This window comes from Centropristis striata, chromosome 6 (genome assembly GCF_030273125.1).
Source record: "Centropristis striata isolate RG_2023a ecotype Rhode Island chromosome 6, C.striata_1.0, whole genome shotgun sequence".
Classification (NCBI taxonomy): Eukaryota; Metazoa; Chordata; class Actinopteri; order Perciformes; family Serranidae; genus Centropristis; species Centropristis striata.
The window spans coordinates 24272981-24295512 of record NC_081522.1 but is presented as its reverse complement, the minus strand read 5'-3'; the positions used below and the strand labels follow the sequence as shown (position 1 = coordinate 24295512).

The window sequence follows — 22532 nt, the reverse complement described above, 5'->3', positions numbered from 1 at the left end:
TTGTGGCTAAAACTTGGTTTTAAGGTTCAGGCTCGGTTTAGTAAATTAGGGTTAGTCATTTAGACGAGATGGTTATGGTTAGGGGTCCTCACAAAGATGGATGTACAAGGATGCATGTGTGTGTGTGTGTGTGTATGTGTGTGTGTCCCACTCACACCAACAGCTCCAATTCATTTATTCAGTGACGAAACTGAATGTTGTGATCACATACACCACCACCAGCACCTCCTCTCTTTTTCTTTATTTTTCTGCTCCTCCCTCTCCTTCTCTCCTCTCATATTGTGTCCAGAGGTTTTACGTTCCCTCTGTTCTTGTGTAATTACTGCTCGTGCCCTGAGCACTTTGTTCTCCTCATTTCCTTCTCCCTCTGTTTCTGCCGCCCACCACGCTTCTCTTTGTCCACCTAATGCCCCTTTGTCTTTGCCCCAAAGCACCCTGGGTAGGGGGCTGTGGTCAGAAACAAAAGGCCGGCCTGCCATCCCGGCGCTCGGGACACTGGCCCGCTCCTGAAAGGTCAGAGGTCACCCAGTTTTATGACTATCAGGAGAGCACTTCGTCGATGGTGAAATGCAGCTCGACAAAAGCTCGGCCACTCTCCTTTTCAACACGACTCAATTCTCAATATTTCTCCCAGACGAGACCCCGCTGCCTGAGGCTCGGCTCCACCGTTTACCATTGTACAAGTACTACACTGTGGTTGTAAGGTCACCGTGTGTTCCTAGATGCAGGGTCAACTCTTTCTGTGGGGGCAGTCGGGGAGGTTAGCATAAGAATGGAGCTATACAAAGTAACAAAAGTACAAACTCACACAAATTCACCATAAAACCTCTTGTAAAAGGCTCTCGCATCAGCTCAACTCTGTGTGTGTCTGGAGGGATTTCCATTTGAATCTGAAAACCTTTGCAGGTCATTAACATAACTCAAGGTGGGCTCCAGTTATCTTGTTAAATGCAGCAATGAAGCTGCAAGATGAGAGAACTCTCTCTCAGAGCTGCCGAGGCTCAGTTGGATCATTACTCATGATGCTAATCAAGATAATTATACACAAATGAAGGTTTTGATGAGAGAATGAGGTAATCACTATGCATTTAGGAACTGTAACAGTAACAGTGGCTGCATACAAAGCAATGATCCAATTCAACACAACCGTTATGTCACAGGGTTGTTTGCAGCAAACAGGCTGGTTCTGGTAGTGGCAGGCTGGGAGCTGAAATATCCTGTGTCATCTTTTTACACAGCGCTGGTCCATGTGCCACTGAGCCATGCAAGTCTAGCAATTCAACAGTTATTTGTCAGTGAAGCAACTGCAACCACTGAACTCTGAGCTACAGACACATTGAGTTATCTGCCTTTCAACTCAGCATTCCTCATGCAAGATCTTTATTAGATGTTCTAAAGTGGACATGAAGACAGATATGGCTACAGAACAACTGGGATGTCCCCCTTTCAGAGCATTTACAGTGAATGAATGAATGAATGAATGAATGATTTATTTCTAATATGCAACAACAATACAATAATAATAATGCATCAACAGGAGTCAGCCCTAGTGACTCCTGCACTGATAAGGCCACCAAGCACTCTATAAAAATGCCACAACATATTTGAAAAGGGGTGGGAAGAAGTAAAAACTTGTTCAATCCCAGCCCACTTCTTTAAACAATATTAACAGGTCAGAAATCAAAATCGAAACTCAAACTCAAAACTACCTGTTTCCTTCAGACTAATTTCTCATTTTCATGATATCAATTCCATGTATCAACACTTGCATATCTGTACACCATACCAGTACACATAGATGCATACAAACATACCAATACATTTCCTGTATACCCATACACTTATACATAATCCTACACATACCCATGTTTCCTACTCAATGAGACGTCAAAGCCCTCCTTCATTACTGTAACTCTGGAAAACCATCTCTTTGTATCTTCTTTTAAACTGTTTCATGCTTGGACATTGCTTGATCTCTGAGTCTGTTCTGAGATGTGCTAGGATACAGATATAGGGGTTGAGATGGTGTCGAGGCCCAAAAAGCACAACTGTCTATCTGATCTTAAAATCTTTACTCATCATACTGAACAATAACATGAAATCATTCAAGAAATTCTGTAATTTTGGGAGATATACTTATTTGCTTCTGTACTGAGAGTTAAATGAGAAGATTAATACCACCCTCATATTTGTATGTTAAAATATAAAGCCATATAAAGGCAGCAGCCAGTTAGCTTAGCTTAGCACAAAAACTGGGAACAGGCAGAAAGTCTGGCTCCGTGCAAACGTCACAGACTTAGCACTGGCTCAAGCAAAAGCTGCAACCTCGGGGTCTGAAAAACCTGCATTATTTCTAGTGGCCAGCAGGGGGCGACTCCACTGACTGCTAAAATAAGTTAGAATGTATTTAAGTCAATAAGAAAATAACCCTTCTTGATTTATCACCTCAGTAAACATTTCATAATGACTTCATGATCTCAATCACTAGTTTGAAGTTTCCTTTAGTGAGAAAAAAAAGAAAAAGAAAAAACTTCCTCCATGGCAAAATCCTTCTTTCTAGTGCTATGAACAGAGACCTGTAATATAGCCATGCTCTGCTCTCGTACCTTGTCAAAGTCCTCCTGTGTGGCTCTCATCTCCTTCCAGGTCTTGTTGAGCAGCTGGATGCAGACACAGAAAAGCTCCTCCATCAGCCGGTCCTGACTGAAGAAGATGGGGTGGTAGTCAGATCCAGTCTCTGAGGCTGTTAACACAGGAGAAATATAGTCCTATAATGAGATTATCATTTTAACAGGCGGTAGGACCAGAGGGTACAGACACAGTGATGCAGGTGAACGTACGGGGCTCTCCGATACGAAGGATCTCACACAGGATGAGAGTGAGCTGGATGCTGCTCCTGGCGAAGGGACACTCGTGTTTGTCTTCCCTGCTGCTGTTCTCCAGGACAAACTGTGACACACAAACAATGGAACATTATAAAATAGGTTTTACTTTTATATACAATACACAATTTTAGTTACATGGCATTTGAACTTTTTGTAATGTAATGGACACCTGAAACATGTTTGAACTACAATGCATCTTTCTTTGACTGATTTTTTACATCTAAAAATACGTGACAGCTCAGGTTAATGATGCACTGCCAGGCGGCAACCTCCGTGTCTGAGCATGGAGGCCAACCAGGAAGTGCCTTAAGCCTGCAATCTACCGAAAATTCCAGCAGGGGGCGCTAAGTTTGGCTGCAAAAAAAATCTGCCCATTCATTTCAGTGCAAAATTTGAAAACTTCTCACTTGATTTATTACCTCAGAAATTTTTTCAGGGACAACATTATGGTCTCAATCGCTAGTTAAAAATCATCTTCAAGACAATTTGATGTTAATAGTTCTAATAATGGCCCCATTTAGAAGAAAATAGAAGATAAAGAATCGTATGATTTGGGGCGGGGCTACCTTTGATTGACAGGTCACTAACAAGGCGAGCCGTCACCAGGAGAGAAGCAGAGCGTATCCACGGCAACGTGTCAATGAAGTTATATATAATGTTATATAGATAGAAAAGAGGACGTTTAGCGGTTTGGTCTCATAACTTTGACCCTTTCACTGTATTTTCACTTAATGACAGTTTATTTGAACGTTTTGTTCAGTAAATGTCTTGTTCAGTGTTTGGTTGGACTAACAGACACTCCAAGGAGTCGCTGCTCAGTTTTCTGAGGTAAGAAAGATACATTTTGTTTTTGTTTGTTGCTAGCCAAAACTAACATCCCAGTTAATGTGTAGTCAGTGTCGTCAGAGCCCTCGCGCTCCTCCACAACCCAAATATATGATATTGCCAAAGTGTTTTTTTGTGCCACAAACTTTAAATTGTCCCACTGGAGACAGAGAGCTCAGTCTCACCCTGCTGTAGGCGTCAGGGTAACGTGCAGCAAAATAAAACATGGTGTCCAGAGCCAGAAGACCGGGAGGCGTTCGCACCAAGTCCTGACCAGGGTTACTGTTGTTCTGAAATGATAAAAGACAATATTAACCACAAAAAAATAAGAAGGTGGAAAACTCCATAACTAAGAGTATTGATAATAATGTAAGGTAACGCTTTATATTAAGGTCCTTGTAATAACCATTAATTAACAAGTAATAAGGCATTGTTCTCGCTTTAGATCCCTTTAGCTGCAAAAAGCAGAGTTAACTGTTAACAAGTGCATAGTTAACTTATAATAGATGAGCAATAAAGTATATTTTAATATCAATAAGCAAACAAAATAAGATTAATAAAGGCATGGCAAAGACATAATGGGTGGGTTATGGGTGTTTGTAATGCTATTATGAAGAATTATAAGATACTCATGAAGCTTTTATTAATGTTCTTATTATACATCTCTTATAGCCTGCTATTAGCTGTATTATAATGCCATTATTAACACTTATATAAGCTTATAAACACACAGTAATGTTAATAAGCATCTTGTAAGGACTTACAAGGGCCTTATTACTTGTTAATTAATGGTTATTACAAGGACCTTAATATAAAGCGTTACCTAATGTAAAACTGAAGATATTCACTCACAGAGAAGCCTAACTTCTTGAACTCTTTGGCGCAGAGCGAGCGCCGTCTCTCGTGGCTCAGACTGTTCTCGCTCTCCGTCTCAAAAGCCGCCTGCCGCAAACCGTGAAGGATGTCTCTCTGCTCCTGCAGGGGAGGAGGGGAGGAAAAAATGGAGATCATCTTTAAGTGTTTTAAATATAAATATATAAATATTTCAAAATGTTATTTTGTTGAACCTCACAGACAATTCACTAGGATAATAAAAGCATTTAGTCACAGCCATGCACACATTCTTCATCTACAGTAATCATTTTCACTAAGCATGTTTACAATTATTTACAGAAAATATTAAGAGATTTGTTGCACTTTTTTGTTTATATATACATCCAGTGGAGGTTCTACACAGGGGCCTCCAGGGGCCACTGCCCCTGTGAAGAAGCCCTTGGCCCCTGCTGTGGCCCCTGTTTCAAATTAATAATAAAATGATCAATTTGTAAAGATGAGAGACGGAACAATTTTTACCTATTTTTTGTTCAAACAATATCTCATTGTACACAAAATGAACCCAGAATGTGTACATTGTATAGTAGTTTAATTGTGCATATAAAAAAAAGTATGTGTATATATAAAAAGATAATTGTCACGGTGCTGCACTTGCAAAATAAAAAAAGTAATTGTGCACAAAAATGAGAAATGTCATACAAAAAATAGTTGTTATTGTTGGTAAGTCTAATTTTTTCAATCAATGTATTTGTATCTTTCCAAATATATTTAAAGTATATTTTTTAAATAAGCTAAAATAAAGGTTTTGAATGATTAAATATCATCTTTGCTGTTTTTAATGTGCCCCTCTGATTAAACACTGGCCCTTGCTTGGCCCCCACAGTAAAACTGGTCTAGAACCGCCACTGTATACATCCTTTTTTATTTTTGTAAAGAAGATAGAAATTCAACTTGCAATTTTTAAAAACATTTTTATTTATTTTATTTCATTTTTTTTTACAGTTGATGACAATATAACTGTGTTTTTCCCTAGTTGTAGCCATGGTTTTGCTGTTTCCATAGAGACGCAGGACTTATAATGCAGCCACAGTGAGAAGAAAGTAACAGGAATGATGGAGTTCAGAGGATTATGGTCAATCAGAGACTGGCAATAAATCCTAAAGGGTGTTTGTGCAGGGTTCAAATTTCATCAAATGATCTAAAATGCCTAATTGTTAAAAAAAATGACATGTGGAGGAAGTGGGATAAATACTTAGAAACAGCAGCAGGTGTTCTGGCTCTGAGTTTGACTCATCATGTTTCAGCTCACCTGGTTGTAACTGTCCAGAGGCGTCCTCATGCGAGGCTCCATGTGGTTCAAGGTAACAGACTGGAGCACATAGAGGTAGTGGGCCATCTCGTCCTGGACCGAACCAGAACTGTGGATGATATTCTGAAAAAATACACAATTTTAAAAAATGTTTTACACTCCTCTGCACAACAATCAGGTCATCTTTAACTCTTTATCAGGCGAAGAACCGTATTTGGTAACTTCAGCTGATATCCAAAATAAAAAATAAAAATATTTTGAGAAAAAAGTTGCAAATTTACTAGATTAAAGTGGCAGATCTACAAGGAAAAAAGTTGCAGAGTTAAGAGATTTAAAGTAGCAAATCTGCGTGGAAAAAAGTCACAGATTTATGAGAAAGAAGTGGGAAAAAAGTAACTTTTCTCGCAGATTCACCACTTTAAATCTCGTAGATCTGCCACTTTAATCTAGTAAATTTGCAACTTTTTTCTCAACCCCATTTTGATATCCACTGAAGTTACCAAATATAGTTCTTCGCATGATAAAGGGTTAATCATATTTTCACTGAGATACAGAAATGTAAATGTAAATGAAGAGGTAATTTACTTTGTAAATGTACTGACGGAGATTCTTCTTATTCAGGAACGCAAACATATCCTGGAAAACAGAAGACAAGCAACAAAATGAGCAGAAGTCAAAGTGTAAGTGGGGTGCAGTGACATGTTTCCAACATGGGGTGGCGATAAAGTGTCAGTAACTGATTAGTGGGCGGGACAAAGGTTTTAGTGTGTGGGACTTTGACCTCTGTGACGAAATCATCACTTGCTGGTACATGCATCTCTAACCCAGCCTCATGCTGTTCCGGGCTAATGGGCTGATAAGAAGGGTGGAGTTGTTGACCTACTGTAAAAGTGAGGATGTGTGTGTGTGCTGGTGTGTGAGTAACAAAGAGAGGCTGAGAGAAAGGAGACGGAGGGCTGAATGAAGGAACTGTTTCCCTACAATGAAAGAGGAGCAGGAGCAGAACAGTGGGAGAGAAAGCCTTGACTGTGTGCAGAACGCTGAGACGAGCAGACAGAATGAGTCGATGTGTCATTTACTGTCTGTCTGTCTGCAGGATTCTGACTCGCACGTACAATAATGTCCTGCTGGTGCAAATAACCACCCTTCAACCAGTCCATGAATGCAACTCTCAGCCTGTGATACAGAAGCTTGCTGCATAGAACAGTAGTTCTCAACCTTTTTGACTCGAGACCCCCAATTTAACATCCATGTTGTCCGTGACCCCCACTCACTGAACAGAATCTCACGCGCACAGTTCAGATCACCCAAAAAATAAACAAAATGACCGAAAAAGGAAACAAAATGACCAAAAAAAGACACAAAATGACCAAAAAAGACACAAAATGACCAAAAAAGGACACAAAATGACAAAAAAAGGAAACAAATTGACCAAAAAAGACACAAAATGACCAAAAAAGACACAAAATGACCCCAAAAAGAAACTAAATTACCAGAAACGACACAAAATGACTAAAAAAAAGACACAAAATGACCAAAAAGACACAAAATGACCCCAAAAAGAAACAAAATTACCAGAAAAGACACAAATGACCAAAATAAGACACAAAATGACAAATAAAAAAAGACACAAAATGACCAAAAAAGACACAAACTGACCCCAAAAAGAAACAAAATTACCAGAAAAGACACAAAATGACTAAAAAAAGACACAAAATGACCCAAAAAAAGGAAACAAATTGACCAAAAAAGACACAAATTGACCACAAAATGATCAAAAAAAGACACAAAATGACCAAAAAAGACACAAAATGACTAAAAAAAACCCACAAGATGACCAAAAAAAAAAGACATTAAGTGACCAAAAAGACTAAAACACATTAACACATGAACACTTTAACACAGTGGAGACAGAGCTGACTTCCAAAAATATTTGGCGACCCCCAGAAATCATCTCGCGACCCCAATTGGGGTCCCGACCCCAAGGTTGAGAACAGCTGGCATAGAAGAAGCTGCACCATAGTTAGAAGTTATGATGGATAGATATATATAAAAAAAACAGTTAAGTTAAAGTATGCACTATGCATACTGATTAGCAGCTGCAGCCATCACTGTCTGGATGTAAGAGACATTCAGGAAGGCCTGTAAAAACTAAATACCAACTCGTCTGCATGGTTGGAAGTTTGAAAAGCTACGAGAAGAGGAAGTTGATTAAAAAAAGCATTAGAAAGGAAGAACAGAGTGCAGCAGCAGCAGCACCTGTCTGTCTGAGTCCCCAGCTGTCTGTAGTAGCGCCATGAGCAGAGCCATGGCTTTGGTCTGGATCTGCTGGTTCGTCCTGAGAGGGCAGAGAGCAGAAATACAATAGTGAGACAAATATGTCATTTAAACTTTCCACATGTGCAGAAAAAAGTGTGTTTAGGAAGGGAGACATGTTCAGATTATTTGTTTTAATGGTATAAATTCATATATCAATACTTTACGCCTGACTTAAAAATATTGGTGTAATAAATCAGTGACAGTATAACTGTCAGCACTAGTTTTTTATATATATATTTAAAAACTTCCTGTTCCATGGCCACACTGCCTGCCTGTACCTGTACCTGTACCTGCACCTGTACCTGTACGTGACATCTACCTCACTGCACTGCTGCAGCACCATGTGGTGTTTACACCCACACCACTACTGCTGCTACTGGTGCTGGTGCTACTACTACTACTACTACTACTACTACTACTGCTGCTATTACTACTGCTGCTGCTACTACTGGTGCTACTACTACTTCTGCTACTACTGCTGCTGCTGCTACTACTACTGCTGCTGCTGCTGCTACCACTGCTGCTGCTGCTACTACTGCTACTACTGCTGCTGCTACTACTACTTCTGCTATTACTGCTGCTACTACTGCTGCTACTACTACTGCTGCTGCTGCTATTACTGCTGCTACTACTACTGCTACTACTGCTGCTGCTACTACTACTTCTGCTATTACTGCTGCTACTACTGCTGCTACTACTACTGCTGCTGCTGCTATTACTGCTGCTACTACTACTGCTACTACTGCTGCTGCTACTACTACTTCTGCTATTACTGCTGCTGCTACTACTGCTGCTACTACTGCTGCTGCTACTACTGCTACTACTGCTGCTGCTACTACTACTTCTGCTATTACTGCTGCTACTACTGCTGCTACTACTACTGCTGCTGCTGCTATTACTGCTGCTACTACTACTGCTACTGCTGCTACTACTTGTGCTACTACTGCTGCTACTACTGCTACTACTGCTGCTACTACTACTGGTGCTACTACTGCTGCTACTGCTGCTACTACTGCTACTGCTGCTACTACTGCTACTACTGCTGCTGCTACTGCTATTACTGCTGCTGCTACTGCTGCTACTACTGCTACTACTGCTGCTGCTACTGCTATTACTGCTGCTACTGCTGCTACTGCAACTACTGATGCTAGTACTACTGCTGCTGCTACTACTGCTGCAGCTGGCAGCCCTATCTTTCTATCTTTCTTAATCAGTTTGCCTTTGATTATGGCCATCAGTCAAAGCATGGATAAAAGCCTTGCCTTAACATATGGAGGGATTATGTCCATAGAAATGTGGAAAGACTTTAATTTGAAACAGAAATTGTTGAGTCAAAAATTGTGTTCATGTCTGTTGTATCACTAATCTCTGAAGGTTGAGGGCAAAATCAAAGTTGCAACACAAAAAACATATTAAAGCAGGTGTGGCTGCTCTCATTCAAAGATTCAATAATTTATGATTGTCTTCTAAGAGTCAGTCAGCTGTTACTTACACCTGAAGGTGTGCAATGAGCCTTTCCATAGTGATTTCCTGTTTGACCTGCAGGAAGAGACTGTGGCTGCTGAGTACCATGCTCTCCAGGATGTCCAGGGACACCTGCTGTATTGATGCATCTGTCGGCTTGGCGTTGACAAAACTGGCAATCTGAAAGGATCAGAAGAAGGGAGGGAAGGAGAAGTGTTGCTACAGTCAGTGAAAACCAATCCTTTAAATAATACCAGACAGAGAGTGGCAGATACAGATGTTATTATGTAATATTAAGCACCTTCTTGATGAAGACAGTGGAGAGGTTCTCCCATGAAACTATCCCATGATCCATCAGTTCCATGAAGCCTGTCAGCGTGTGGGTCATGATCACATTACTCCTGAATGATGCAGACAAACATACAAACATTATGTACACTTATGCACACAAAGACTTATAAAGAAGTATTTTATACTGGTACACACATGCATGAACAAACAGCATTCAGATGTACTGAGTGAGTCCTTTTCTGTTACTGGTTTAAAGTGTAAATTTTTATAATAATGCACTCAGGATTCACTCAGGACTCAACTCACTGTGCAGCCCCTTCATGTCACTGTTATCTACCATCATAGAAACTGCTCAGAATAAACAAACTAATGGGTTTTAACTGAAATTGGAAGGGAGAGTCTGCAACAAATAGGAGGAAACACTTCTCTCTGCAGAATATAGTGCAACATTTGTGGCCTTAAACACATATTAACCAGGTACACTTCTTGTTTTTGTTCTATGCATACTACATGTGCACTCAGCACCGCTGACATCTGAGGAAATATTCAAGCACAGCCCCAAACATCATTGAGTACTAACTCGTTAGAGTCTTCTACTATCTTGACCAATAAGAGGTGTCCGTCCCGGCTGATGAACTCCTGAGCGAAGGTCACGTCTGTGGAAACGCTCGCCAGTTCCTTCAGCGAATCGCAGCGCACGCCTGAGTCCGAGCTCTGGATGCCCTTGTACAAGTCTTCTGCACAGCGGCCCTGTGTTCACCAGCAGCAACACAACACACATGTTCACACACCACACTCAACAATTCAGTCATTTTCTAGTTTTCATGTTGTTACTCGTCTATGAAACTAAGTTACTTGTGATGGCAGTGACAGATCACTTCTGTCTAATGTCATCTGACTCTGAATATCTGCTGCATGCAGAAGGTAAATGAGAGTGAGGAGCCAGTGTCAGAGTGAGAGACAGGGCCAGAGGAATGTGAAGAGAGGGAGGTGGAAGCGTAGCGTGGCTTGTTGATGCAGACTCACCGGTGCCTTGGTCAGACGCAGAATGCAACCGTTCTTGATGTCCAGACGATTCTACAATGCACAAACAGAGACATGCATGCGGAGGAAAAGTATTTCCAAAAGTTAAACATAGTGACATATAAAACACAAGTTAGAGGAAGTCAGATAGACATGAATACAAATGAGGTAACCACAGAGATCTATACACACAGTAACCTATACACAATGTCACACTTGGACAAATATAGTCTTCTATAAATGCAGAATGACTAACGAGCTCTGCAGCTCCTTGCTAACAACAGGTCTCTCTAAGGAGAAGCCGTCCTGGGGCCAGATGCATAAAACTGTGTGTAGACAAAGAGACAGAAATATGCATATGCATTCTTTTTGTCAGATTTAAAAAAAGTTTCATGACGCCTGATTCTAAAAATCGTTAACACATCTAGCCCCTGAAGTCTCACACCATTAGTAGAGAGACTGTCTGGCCCAACTCAACCTGCTGACCCAGCATTCCTTCTAATGACAACAATACATTTATCCAACTCTAGCCTCAGTTATAGGGTTTATAGAACACAGACAATACAGATTGAGACATGCAATACAATGCATAGAAGAGAGGTGATGTATTTAGGGTTTCTAGCTGAAGCCATTTGACTCTTACACTGAACACATTCAATATAGTTTAGTTTATAATCTGTGTCACTGAGCTTGGCCTTCTGATCACCAACACTGCTCAAGTTGTTGTGCTTGCTGCCCAAGCTTCTGTCCACTCTGACAAAGACAGATATTTCTTAAGATCAGATTGCAGTTGAAAGCAGAAAGTAATCATGTTATTACACTGCATGCAATCAAGCTAAACTTTAAAGCCTGAAAGTCAGCATCCTTGTACTAAATTAACACTTCTGACAGTCTCACTGCATCACAATAAATAAAGCATCTGCATCTATATGATTTCATTGTAATGGATTCTGCAGCCCCACCTTCAGTTCAACGAGGAGAGAGGGCTCTTCAGTGGCAACCTTTTCAAAAGGTCACGGGACACCAATAAGCTGCTTTCCTCCTTTTCTATCTCTCTCCCTGTCCTTTGCTTTTTCAGTCATTTTAATAGCACCGTACTTCAAGTCATTTCATGCACTTTTGCAGGAAAAATACTCACAAAAGCGAACAGGGGTGCTGACAAAGTTGTGATTCCCTGATTTACTGCTGCGCACTGATGTCTTAAACAGAGATTTACAACATTCTCGTCTTAAACACAGAAACATCTGAAGGGCTGACTCAGGTCTGTTGCTCAAAATGTCTTCAAGATGTGCTCAAACATTGAGCAGAGCCATTTCCTGATGTAGATAAACACTTGTATTGATTTATACATGGATGTGACTCACCGATTCAGTGATGTACGTCTGCACTCCGTCTGCGTACTGCAGAGCGTAGTTATCAGGACCCGAGAGATTCCAGCTACACACACACACACATACACACACACACACACACACACACACACACACACACAGATATTAACAGTCATGGTAACACCTGCAGTTAAAGGATAACGATGCCAAACATGACCACAGAAACAGCTTCAACTGATCTGTTCATCCTCATCAACTTACCCATCACAGACTTCTTTGATGACAGCAGACAGAGGCTTTTTCTGCACAAAGACACAACAACAAAGCATCATGTAGTCAAATACATGCACACAACATAAAACACCAAACACCTGCTGCATACATGTGGGCCATAACAAGAGGATCCAGCCTCTACTATCAAGTATTTTGTCTGTCAGGGAGCTGAACACATGCTTCAGTAATACTGTGCTGTTATGGGATCAGCGGACCACAGCTATTCTCGCTGGCTGCTAAACGTGTTTGCTGAGAAGAGGAAATCCAAGAGCTCCTAACGCTTCTCTGAACAATGTTACCCTCCGTGCCCAGACCTCTCTCTGTACGTAAATAAAAGCCAGACTGCTTCCATGTCTGCCTCTCAGCTATCCTGCCATTAGCGGTCAGCCCTGTGGTCAACCAATCAAAATGTCTCGGGGTTGTGTGGTAGACCCAGTGGCTGCTCTGTTATTAGTGGCAGCTAAGAAGGTCGACCAATCACATGTGTTGGTGGAGGCTGCTGGGCCAATGAGAAGACCTTAAAGAGAAGAGAATGGACATTTGCATCCAAATCAACACTCCTGAATGCTCAACTACTATTAGGATCATAACAACAAAAAGTCATAAAAATAATGATAAGATATCAGGGTTTTAAAAACCCTGTCAACCTGGTTTATGTGTTCATTCCAGTTTCAGTTGTGCTGTATTTTCCAGCTATTACCAGACAATCTAGTGCACACCTGCTAAATCCATTCAGTCTCCGTTCAAACCTTCAAGTGATGAACAGTGTCTGATAGTGGAAACACTCCCTGTTGTCTGGGAAACAGTTTAAACTAATACTCATGCTTAGTGTTTCGCAAAGAAGTACAACTTCCCCATAGTTTCTAGGAATCACATGGAAAACTTCCCCACCCTAACGTTTGGTAAAAGCTGAAATAAACCAATGGATGGCTATAACCCAAAGTGTTCAATATTTTATTAAAAAAAACTAATAAATGTGGTGTCAGAATAATCCTAAAAATGAGTTCCTGAAACTTTATTATATGAATTCATGTATTGCCTATCAATGTTTTTTCCATATGCCATTTGATATTTGATATTAGGTTATAGCTGTTAGTTGCTTTCCACACAGAATGACCTAGATTATTTGGAAAAGTTACTTTTTTAGCACCAAATCAGGTTTCATTTGTAGCTTTGAAAATGTTTCCACATTACAACTTAAAGCTTCTGAACACAGCGAAGTCAGAAGGACGATTGGAGGAGCATGTGAATGCAACAGATATTATTATTATTATTATTATTATTATTAATAATAATAATAATAATAATAATAATAATAATAATAATAATTGTTATTACTCTGCATTCAAGGTGTGTGCAGTGTTAGTTATCTCCTGCTGACTAGATCAACCACAGATAGACTCCATGTGTTGTTGTTGTTTCTCTGAGAAACATCTTTAGAATCAGAACACAGCCAAATTAACCAGCTGTGTTTTTTGTGGAATATACTTTTTAACACAATTTATTCATATTTATTCTATAACAACTTATTTATTATTTAATATCTAACGTTTTGATACTACATAGATGGGTAAATGTTAATAAGCGGTCCTGTCAATGACATCACAGGCGATTACTGCCTCCAGCAGACATGGAAGTGACTCGGGCTATTTTAAATATCTCACGCTGCAGCAGCTGAAGCTAACCACACTGTGAGGAAGTGGGGATAACCACCCAGCACCCAGAAGTCACACCAACATGTCATCTGTCTTGCTTTTCAGTTCCAATGTAACAACAATTATCGAAGCATCTGAGTTGTAACATTAGTGTTGATCTTCTTCAGACACATTTCTTCAGATAAAAGGTCCTCAAAACCACTTCTACCAACCATTGTCCTTGTTTTTCCCTAAATAATCCTTGAAATATTGTCATGTAATAGCATTTTATGTGGTGGGATATGTTAGCATTTAACCTGAAAATCCTATATGAGTGAACATCAGTGTATATGGTAGGCCTACACCAGTATGTCACAGTGTGACCTGGCAGTGTGTAGGGCTCAGGTGTGGAGCTTTTTTTGATGATCTTCAACAAACTGGTTACTTTTCAGATAGAGGTGGGGCCCACAGTGCTGCTGCAGATGTTTGTCTGACCGCCACTGAAACTCCTGAGCTAACATTCATGTCCTTGTAGCACACCAACCGCATTTCCATCAGGCTAAAAAGTGTCTCAGGCCACGGCTTCTAATATGGACGCTCGCTCAGCGTGTCTCCATTATAAAAAAGGCCCCAGAGGGATTTAGGAGACTCCAGAGGTGTCGATCGTCGTGTAATCACGCGATGGATTAAACACAGGAGACGCTACTGTGGCTGCCGTAGCTAACTGTGCACAATGTCCGCTGCTGATCATAAACAAACCAGCATGACTTATTACGCACAGCATCTCCGCTGATCAGAAACAAACGGGCATGCTAACTGTACACAAAGTGTGCGCAGCTGATGGTGAATTAACAGGCATCGCTAACTGTGCACAGAGTGTCTGGTGCTTGTTGTAAACAAACAGAGATCACTGAGTGAACACCTCCTGCAGCAGCAGCACATACACACTGTACTGCTACAGAGCTAACTGTTAGCACATACACACTGTACTGCTACAGAGCTAACTGTTAGCCTGTTAGCACATACACACTGTACTGCTACAGAGCTAACTGTTAGCCTGTTAGCACATACACACTGTATTGCTACAGAGCTAACTGTTAGACTGTTAGCACATACACACTGTACTGCTACAGAGCTAACTGTTAGCCTGTTAGCACATACACACTGTACTGCTACAGAGCTAACTGTTAGCCTATTAGCACATACACACTGTACTGCTACAGAGCTAACTGTTAGCCTGTTAGCACATACACACTGTACTGCTACAGAGCTAACTGTTAGCCTGTTAGCACATACACACTGTACTGCTACAGAGCTAACTGTTAGCCTGTTAGCACATACACACTGTACTGCTACAGAGCTAACTGTTAGCACATACACACTGTACTGTTACAGAGCTAACTGTTAGCCTGTTAGCACTGTGCTACTGTGCACCTTGTTCCGCGACACAGGATCACTATGAACGCCTCATAGCTTACAGCAGTAGCCAGCTATAGCAAAGATCCCAGAGACTCTTAAATTATAACTTAGATATCTAGATGATATTATGGAAAACAAGGAGATGGAAAAAAATAGGAAACAAGTTACCTAATCCCAGTTACCATCCACAAGTTACCATCCACCTTTTATATGGTTATTGTTTTCTTCAATTTCTTTTTTGAGTTTAATTTAAGAGCTGATATCAAGACATTTTCCATGGTTTTCATGATAATAACCAAAATCAACATAAATAAAACCATGTTAAATGTCTAGATATCAGCTCTTAAATTAAACTCTCATCAGATATTTTTGTTGTTATCATTATATCTGTCCAAACAAATGTACCTTTCGTTGAACCAGGCATTAAAATGAACAAGAAAGGAAGGAGAAAACAAGTACAGTCTAATTATATTTTTACATGACTGTATGTCCTATTATTTAGAGGGAGTGAGTCCGTTACCTGGTCCAGCTGTATGAGCTGGGGGTAGGCCCCAGGCATCTGGATGGCGATCTTCACGATGTCCTTCTGTTGAGGCATGTTGGCTCGTCCTCACTACCTCTCTCCAGCTGTTGGTAAAAAAAGATGGCTGTGTCAACATAAACTGCCTCATCTCATTCTTTCATTAAAATGTCATGACCTTTTATCACCTGAAACCTGATTTTTTAAAAAAAGAGAAAATCATCACTGTAGCTATTTCCACTTATTTTATGCATGAACAAAGACAACTATGTGAAACTTCTCAGTATTTTACGACCAAAATGTGTTCAGTTTGTATTTGATAGAACAACAAATCCAAAGATTGACTTTCACACCGATACTTGGAGGCTTGACTTAAATCTGAGGCCTAAACTGGAAATAAACAGAATATTGATCATTGCATAAATCTACTGAAATGTGTGCCTAATCTTTACTTAGTCAAGTCAAGTCAAAGTTTATTTATAGAGCACATTTAAAAACAACCTCAGTTGACCAAAGTGATGTACAGTTATTAAATACAATAAAATCATACACAAATATAGTAATAAATAAAAACAATGAAAACAATAAAATAATACTAAAACAATAAAAAACTAGGTAACGCTTTATAATAAGGTCCTTAATAACCATTAATTAACAAGTAATAAGGCATTGTTCTTGCTTTAGATCCGGTAGTTGCAAAAAGCATAGTTAACTTATAATAGATGAGCAATAAAGTATATTTTAATATCAATAAGCAAACAAAATAAGATTAATAAAGGCATGGCAAAGGCATAATGGGTGGGTCATGGGTTTTTGTAATGCCATTATTAACACTTATATAAGCTTATACACACACAATAATGTTAATAAGCATCTTGTAAGGACTTACAAGGGCCTTATTACTTGTTAATTAATGGTTATTACAAGGACCTTAATATAAAGCGTTACCCAAAACTACATAATGAGTAAAAAGTTAAAAAGCCAGGGGTTCTTGCCTCGCTGGGACCGAATGCCAAGGAGAATAAAAAGGCTTTTAATAATGCTTATGGAGGATGAACTGAGTTTTATTAATGTTCAGTATAAAGATTTCCCATTAGAGAACAGAGATGCTTCACGTCTGCTGTTGTGTCAAACAGAATATCAATTCAGTGATTTTAAATTAATAGATAATAATAATGAATAGCTTTCAGATAAAGTGAAAGCGAACCAAACTAGAGACAAACTAGGAGAAGTCTCTCTGGCTGCTCCAGTCATTTCAGCATTACTAATCATTTTCATTATGAAGTTGTAGAACTCTGTGTTCCTCTTTCACTGTGTATTTATGGTTCATTGAGTGAAGCTGAGAGAGAAAATACTGTCTGAACACGCACTATGGATTGTTCACGTTCTTCCCCCATACCAACTCACACACACACATCACACACACACTTCCTCCTCAGCCTTCAGACAGCATTCCCAGAGGATACACAAGACACAGTTGTGTTTCCAACCCTTCCCCCTCCTCCTCCTCCTCTTCCTCAGTCTCTCTCTCACTCTCAGCACATGGAAACAATTCAGTTGGATCTAAATTCTTCTGTACATTCATGAGCTCTCTGAAAGGAACCAGGTCGAGCTGGTGCCTGCTTGTGTTCGCTGTGATTAATAACCTCCACTCTGCAGGATCTCTTGGATATTTCACAGCTGAATGTAAAAATCAGTCATCAAACAGTGTGTGGCAGGTTTCACAACAAACAACCACATGACTTCACGGTCTCCTCACCTGACTCGGCCCGAGGGAGAAACCTTCTGATGAAATGAAATGGACTATCTTTCCACAGCAGGATCAACTAGTCTTGTCTTATTGTTACATATGTATATGCAATCACAATCACATCAGCTCTGTTTTGGAATAATAAATGACATGGACTAGAGCAGCTGTTCTCAACCTTGGGGTCCCGGCCCCAATTGGGGTCGCGAGATGATTTCTGGGGGTCGCCAAATCATTTTGGAAGTCAGCTCTGTCTCCACTGTGTTAAAGTGTTCATGTTTTAATGTGTTTTAGTCTTTTTGGTCACTTAATGTCTTTTTCTTTTGTCATTTTGTGTGTTATTTGGTCATTTTGTGTCTTTTTTTTGATCATTTTGTGTCTTTTTTGGTCATTTTGTGTCTTTTTTCGATCATTTTGTGGTCAATTTGTGTCTTTTTTTGTTCATTTTGTGTCTTTTTTGATCATTTTGTGGTCAATTTGTGCCTTTTTTGGTCATTTTGTGTCTTTTTTTAGTCATTTTGTGTTTTATGGGGTAATTTTGTTTCTTTTTTGTGTCATTTTGTGTGTTTTCTGGTCATTTTGTGTCTTTTTTGATCATTTTGTGGTCAATTTGTGTCTTTTTTTGGTCATTTTGTGTCTTTTTTCGATCATTTTGTGGTCAATTTGTGTCTTTTTTTGTTCATTTTGTGTCTTTTTTTATCATTTTGTGGTCAATTTGTGCCTTTTTTGGTCATTTTGTGTCTTTTTTTAGTCATTTTGTGTTTTTTGGGGTAATTTTGTTTCTTTTTTGTGTCATTTTGTGTCTTTTTTGGTCATTTTGTGTCGTTTCTGGTCATTTTGTGTCTTTTTTGATCATTTTGTGGTCAATTTGTGTCTTTTTTGTTCATTTTGTTTCCTTTTTTTGTTCATTTTGTTTCCTTTTTTTGGTCATTTTGTTTCCTTTTTTTGTTCATTTTGTTTCCTTTTTTTGGTCATTTTGTTTCTTTTTTGTATGATCTGAACTGTGCGTGTGAGATTCTGTTCAGTGAGCGGGGGTCGTGGACAACATGCATGTTAAATTGGGGGTCGCGACTCAAAAAGGTTGAGAACTACTGGACTAGACGACAAGGGAACTGGTGTTGAAGGTCAACTTCCCTCCAACAAATAACACCAGAGAGTCTGCAGCCTTAATCTGAGAGAGATTTGGGTGGAAATGTAGATCTGTTCTAGAGCAGCTTATGCGTCAGCTAATTCAAGGGCCAGCTCTGGGTAACGGCTGCTCAAGTCTCTGCAGCAACAACCACCACTGGCTCTTAACAGGCTCTACTGTATGATGACCACTGTGTAACTGAGCCCATGTGTCTGTCAGCTGGAGCCCAATTATTGCTTTGGTTGCACTACAAAGAGCGAAAAGAGAGAAACTTCTAGATTATTTCTTGCCTCATCACAATATAATTAATATTAATCAGTTTTCTTTTCATTTTCTGCAGCTTCACTTTCTGTAAGACACTGTGAATACAAGAAAAGGTACCTGGGATTCCTGAACGGCAGAGTAAACTGTACATGAGTCCTCACACTCACTAGTGGATTATTATATCACAGAACAGGGAAAAGGTTCATACAACCCTGATACCAGACACAGGTGGATGCTGTCTAAAACATTAACAAACAAAGTGGGATCTTTTTCTGAACATTTTTCATTATATTTAATTGAAAACTGTACAAAGACAATGTTTTTAATGTTCAAACATATAAAATAAATATATATAAATATACACTCATTCTCACAAAGTTAATTTGTGCCCTCTTGATTTTAAGGGACGTAAAAAATCTAAAGTGTTTAAATATAGATGAGTCAGCATTAAATTCATTAGTGTGACAAAAACAACTAAATAAGGGCTACATTAAATGTTTATTTATTTATTTAAATAAAAAAATCCCTACAGAAAAGTTTAAAAATATAGGCTATTTTGCGAGAATAATGGCGTGTGTAACATCCCTCCTGCAGTATACACAGGTAACCTCACCTAGCGGTAACCTCACCTAGTGGTAACCTCACCTAGTGGTAACCTCACCTAGCGGTAACCTCACCTAGTGGTAACCTCACCTAGCGGTAACCTCACCTAGTGGTAACCTCACCTAGTGGTAACCTCACCTAGCGGTAACCTCACCTAGTGGTAACCTCACCTAGTGGTAACCTCATCTAGTGGTAACCTCACCTAGCGGTGACCTCACCTAGTGGTAACCTCACCTAGCGGTGACCTCACCTAGTGGTAACCTCACCTAGTGGTAACCTCACCTAGTGGTAACCTCATCTAGTGGTAACCTCACCTTGAGGTAACCTCACCTAGTGGTAACCTCACCTTGAGGTGAGTTCGGCTTCATAGAAGCAATGGACAAAATTAGAGCCGAATGCATCTTTTGCCGTGAGAAACTGGCAAATGAAAGTTTGAAACCCTGCAAACTGAAGCGACACCAGACAACTAAACATCCCCAGCTGGTGGGTAAACCCAAAGAGTTTTTCCTCAGAAAAAGGGAACTCGTTGTCACAAACAGGCCTCAAAACATTATGGACAGTTTTATTAAAGCTGGAAGCGACCAGGAGCAGCAACGGTTGTGTCTTTTGAGTGCTCTCTTCTTATTGTGTCAGCCAGAAAGCCACACAACACTGATTAAACCTGCTTGCATTAAAATGGCCGAGATACTATGTGGAGCGCAGGTGGCTAACACATTTAAGACTGTACCACTGTCCCATAACACAGTGGGGGGGGTCGCCAAAGTTTACAATGGTAAAAATGTGGGTCCCTCAAGAAAAAGGTTGGGAACCACTGCCATAGGCACTAACACACACTCATACATACACAGATGCTGTTTTTTTAACTTTGCAGTGTAAAAATAGAGATGGGTCTGTTGGCTGTCTCAGAGATGTCAGCGTGTTACAGGATGTTGTTGAGATCAGGCTTCCACTTTAATAATAAGTAATGTCTTAAAATAATATTTTGAGAAAAAAGTTTACCAGATTAAAGTGGCAAATGTATGAGAAAAAATGTGCAGATTTGTGAGATTTAAAGTGGTGAATCTGGGAAAAAAGTTGCTTTTTCCCACTGTTTTCTTGTAAATCTGCGACTTTTTTCACGCATATTTGCCACTTTAAATCTCTTAAATCTGCGACTTTTTTTCTTGTAGATTTGCCACTTTAATCTAGTAAATTTGCAACTTTTTTCTTGAAATATTACCTGAAGTTACCAAATATAGTTCTTTGCCTGATAAAGGGTTAAGGGCAAACACTTCTCTAAATTCTTTGAATCTTTTCATGATGTTATGGATTGTAGCTGGTGAAATCCCTTAAAAAAACTTGCATTTGTGCCTTAACCCTCATGTTATGTTAGTTTTTTTCAGGAACAACAATAATCCTGTTAAATTATCCAAAAGTGTGAGAAACTAAAAAATCCCGATAAATATTGTTTATATTTCTTTAATAACTCAGTTACTAACCATTTCAATCAATATTTAGTTGTAATGGTGTTCTTTACCTCTCACTCATCATGGCTCAATCAGGACAATTCACCTGTTTTTCATAAAAAATGCATGTTAAACTTTTTTTTTTTAACATTGGAAAGACCTACATATAATATACAATAGCTTTACATGACATTGATTATTTTAAAATTTAATTTTTAATTTTTTAATTTTTATGAAAAAATACTTTTTTAATACTATTTTTTTCCCTTAAACTTTGAAACGGGTCAATTTAACCCGCAACATAAAAGGAGGGTTAATAAACTTTAACTGTTGGATTATTGCCCAAGAATTCTTGGCTTTCTTTTTACTTTTTTACCCTTTTATTTGTCTTTTTTATCTCTAACTCTGTTTTGGATTGAGTTTTTATTACTATTTTATGGTTTTACTGTTTTTAGTATTTTATTGTTTTCATTGTTTTTATTTATACCTATTTGTGTATGATTGTATTCTATTTTAATAACTGTACAGCACTTTGGTCAACTGAGGTTGTTTTTAAATGTCTATAAATAAACTTTGACTTGACTTGACATACCATTTTTCACAAACTGATGAACCTGGCCCATCTTTGCTTATGAATAGCTGAGCTTTTTTCAGATACTATCACTTGTTTCCAGTAAACCTGTTTACCTGTGGAACGTTCTCAACAGGTGTTCAGCTTCCTCACTCTCTCACTCTTTGCTGGCATCACATTTGAAATAAGCATATATTTACAAAAATAAAAGTTGATAAGGTAAAACATTAAATATTTTGTCTTTGTACAGTTTTTTACTTGAATATATGTTGCCATGGATTAACACATTATTGCATTCTGTTTTTATTAGGTTTAAAACAACATCCCCAACAACTTTTTTGCAGTCAGTGTTGTCAGATAACTAAAACCTTTACTGCCTTCAGCAGGATGATTTTCTGCGGCTGACAGTGAAGCATTATAAGTCTACATTGGTCATAACCTGTCCCTACATGCTCCAGGACTCCTGTAATACTGAATACTACTCAGCCTGCACCGGTACTCCCTCTTTATTTCAACAAGACCAAAGATAAATTAGCTCGTGCTTTGAGTTCATAACAAAACAAGTGCAGAGTGTTGATTTCATATTGTTCTATATGTAATTACATTATTGCCTGATAATACAACACGGTTTAAGTACTCATAAGAT

The 22532-nt window shown here is 39.2% G+C and overlaps 1 protein-coding gene across 1 annotated transcript in view; it reads right to left on the bottom strand.

Annotated features, from left to right (window-relative positions):
* Window positions 1–22532, bottom strand: part of elmo3 (engulfment and cell motility 3) — a 36894-nt gene that overhangs the window by 11267 nt on the left and 3095 nt on the right. The window contains exons 2-15 of the mRNA XM_059334576.1: window positions 16128–16234; window positions 12543–12583; window positions 12315–12387; window positions 10954–11004; window positions 10508–10677; window positions 9938–10037; window positions 9665–9816; window positions 8113–8191; window positions 6439–6489; window positions 5854–5976; window positions 4563–4685; window positions 3896–4000; window positions 2841–2949; window positions 2607–2743 (exon numbers count right to left, since the gene is read on the bottom strand). Coding sequence (XP_059190559.1) covers window positions 2607–2743; window positions 2841–2949; window positions 3896–4000; window positions 4563–4685; window positions 5854–5976; window positions 6439–6489; window positions 8113–8191; window positions 9665–9816; window positions 9938–10037; window positions 10508–10677; window positions 10954–11004; window positions 12315–12387; window positions 12543–12583; window positions 16128–16205 — 1392 coding nt within the window. The 5' untranslated portion in view covers window positions 16206–16234. The remainder of the gene's footprint in view (window positions 1–2606; window positions 2744–2840; window positions 2950–3895; window positions 4001–4562; window positions 4686–5853; window positions 5977–6438; window positions 6490–8112; window positions 8192–9664; window positions 9817–9937; window positions 10038–10507; window positions 10678–10953; window positions 11005–12314; window positions 12388–12542; window positions 12584–16127; window positions 16235–22532) is intronic.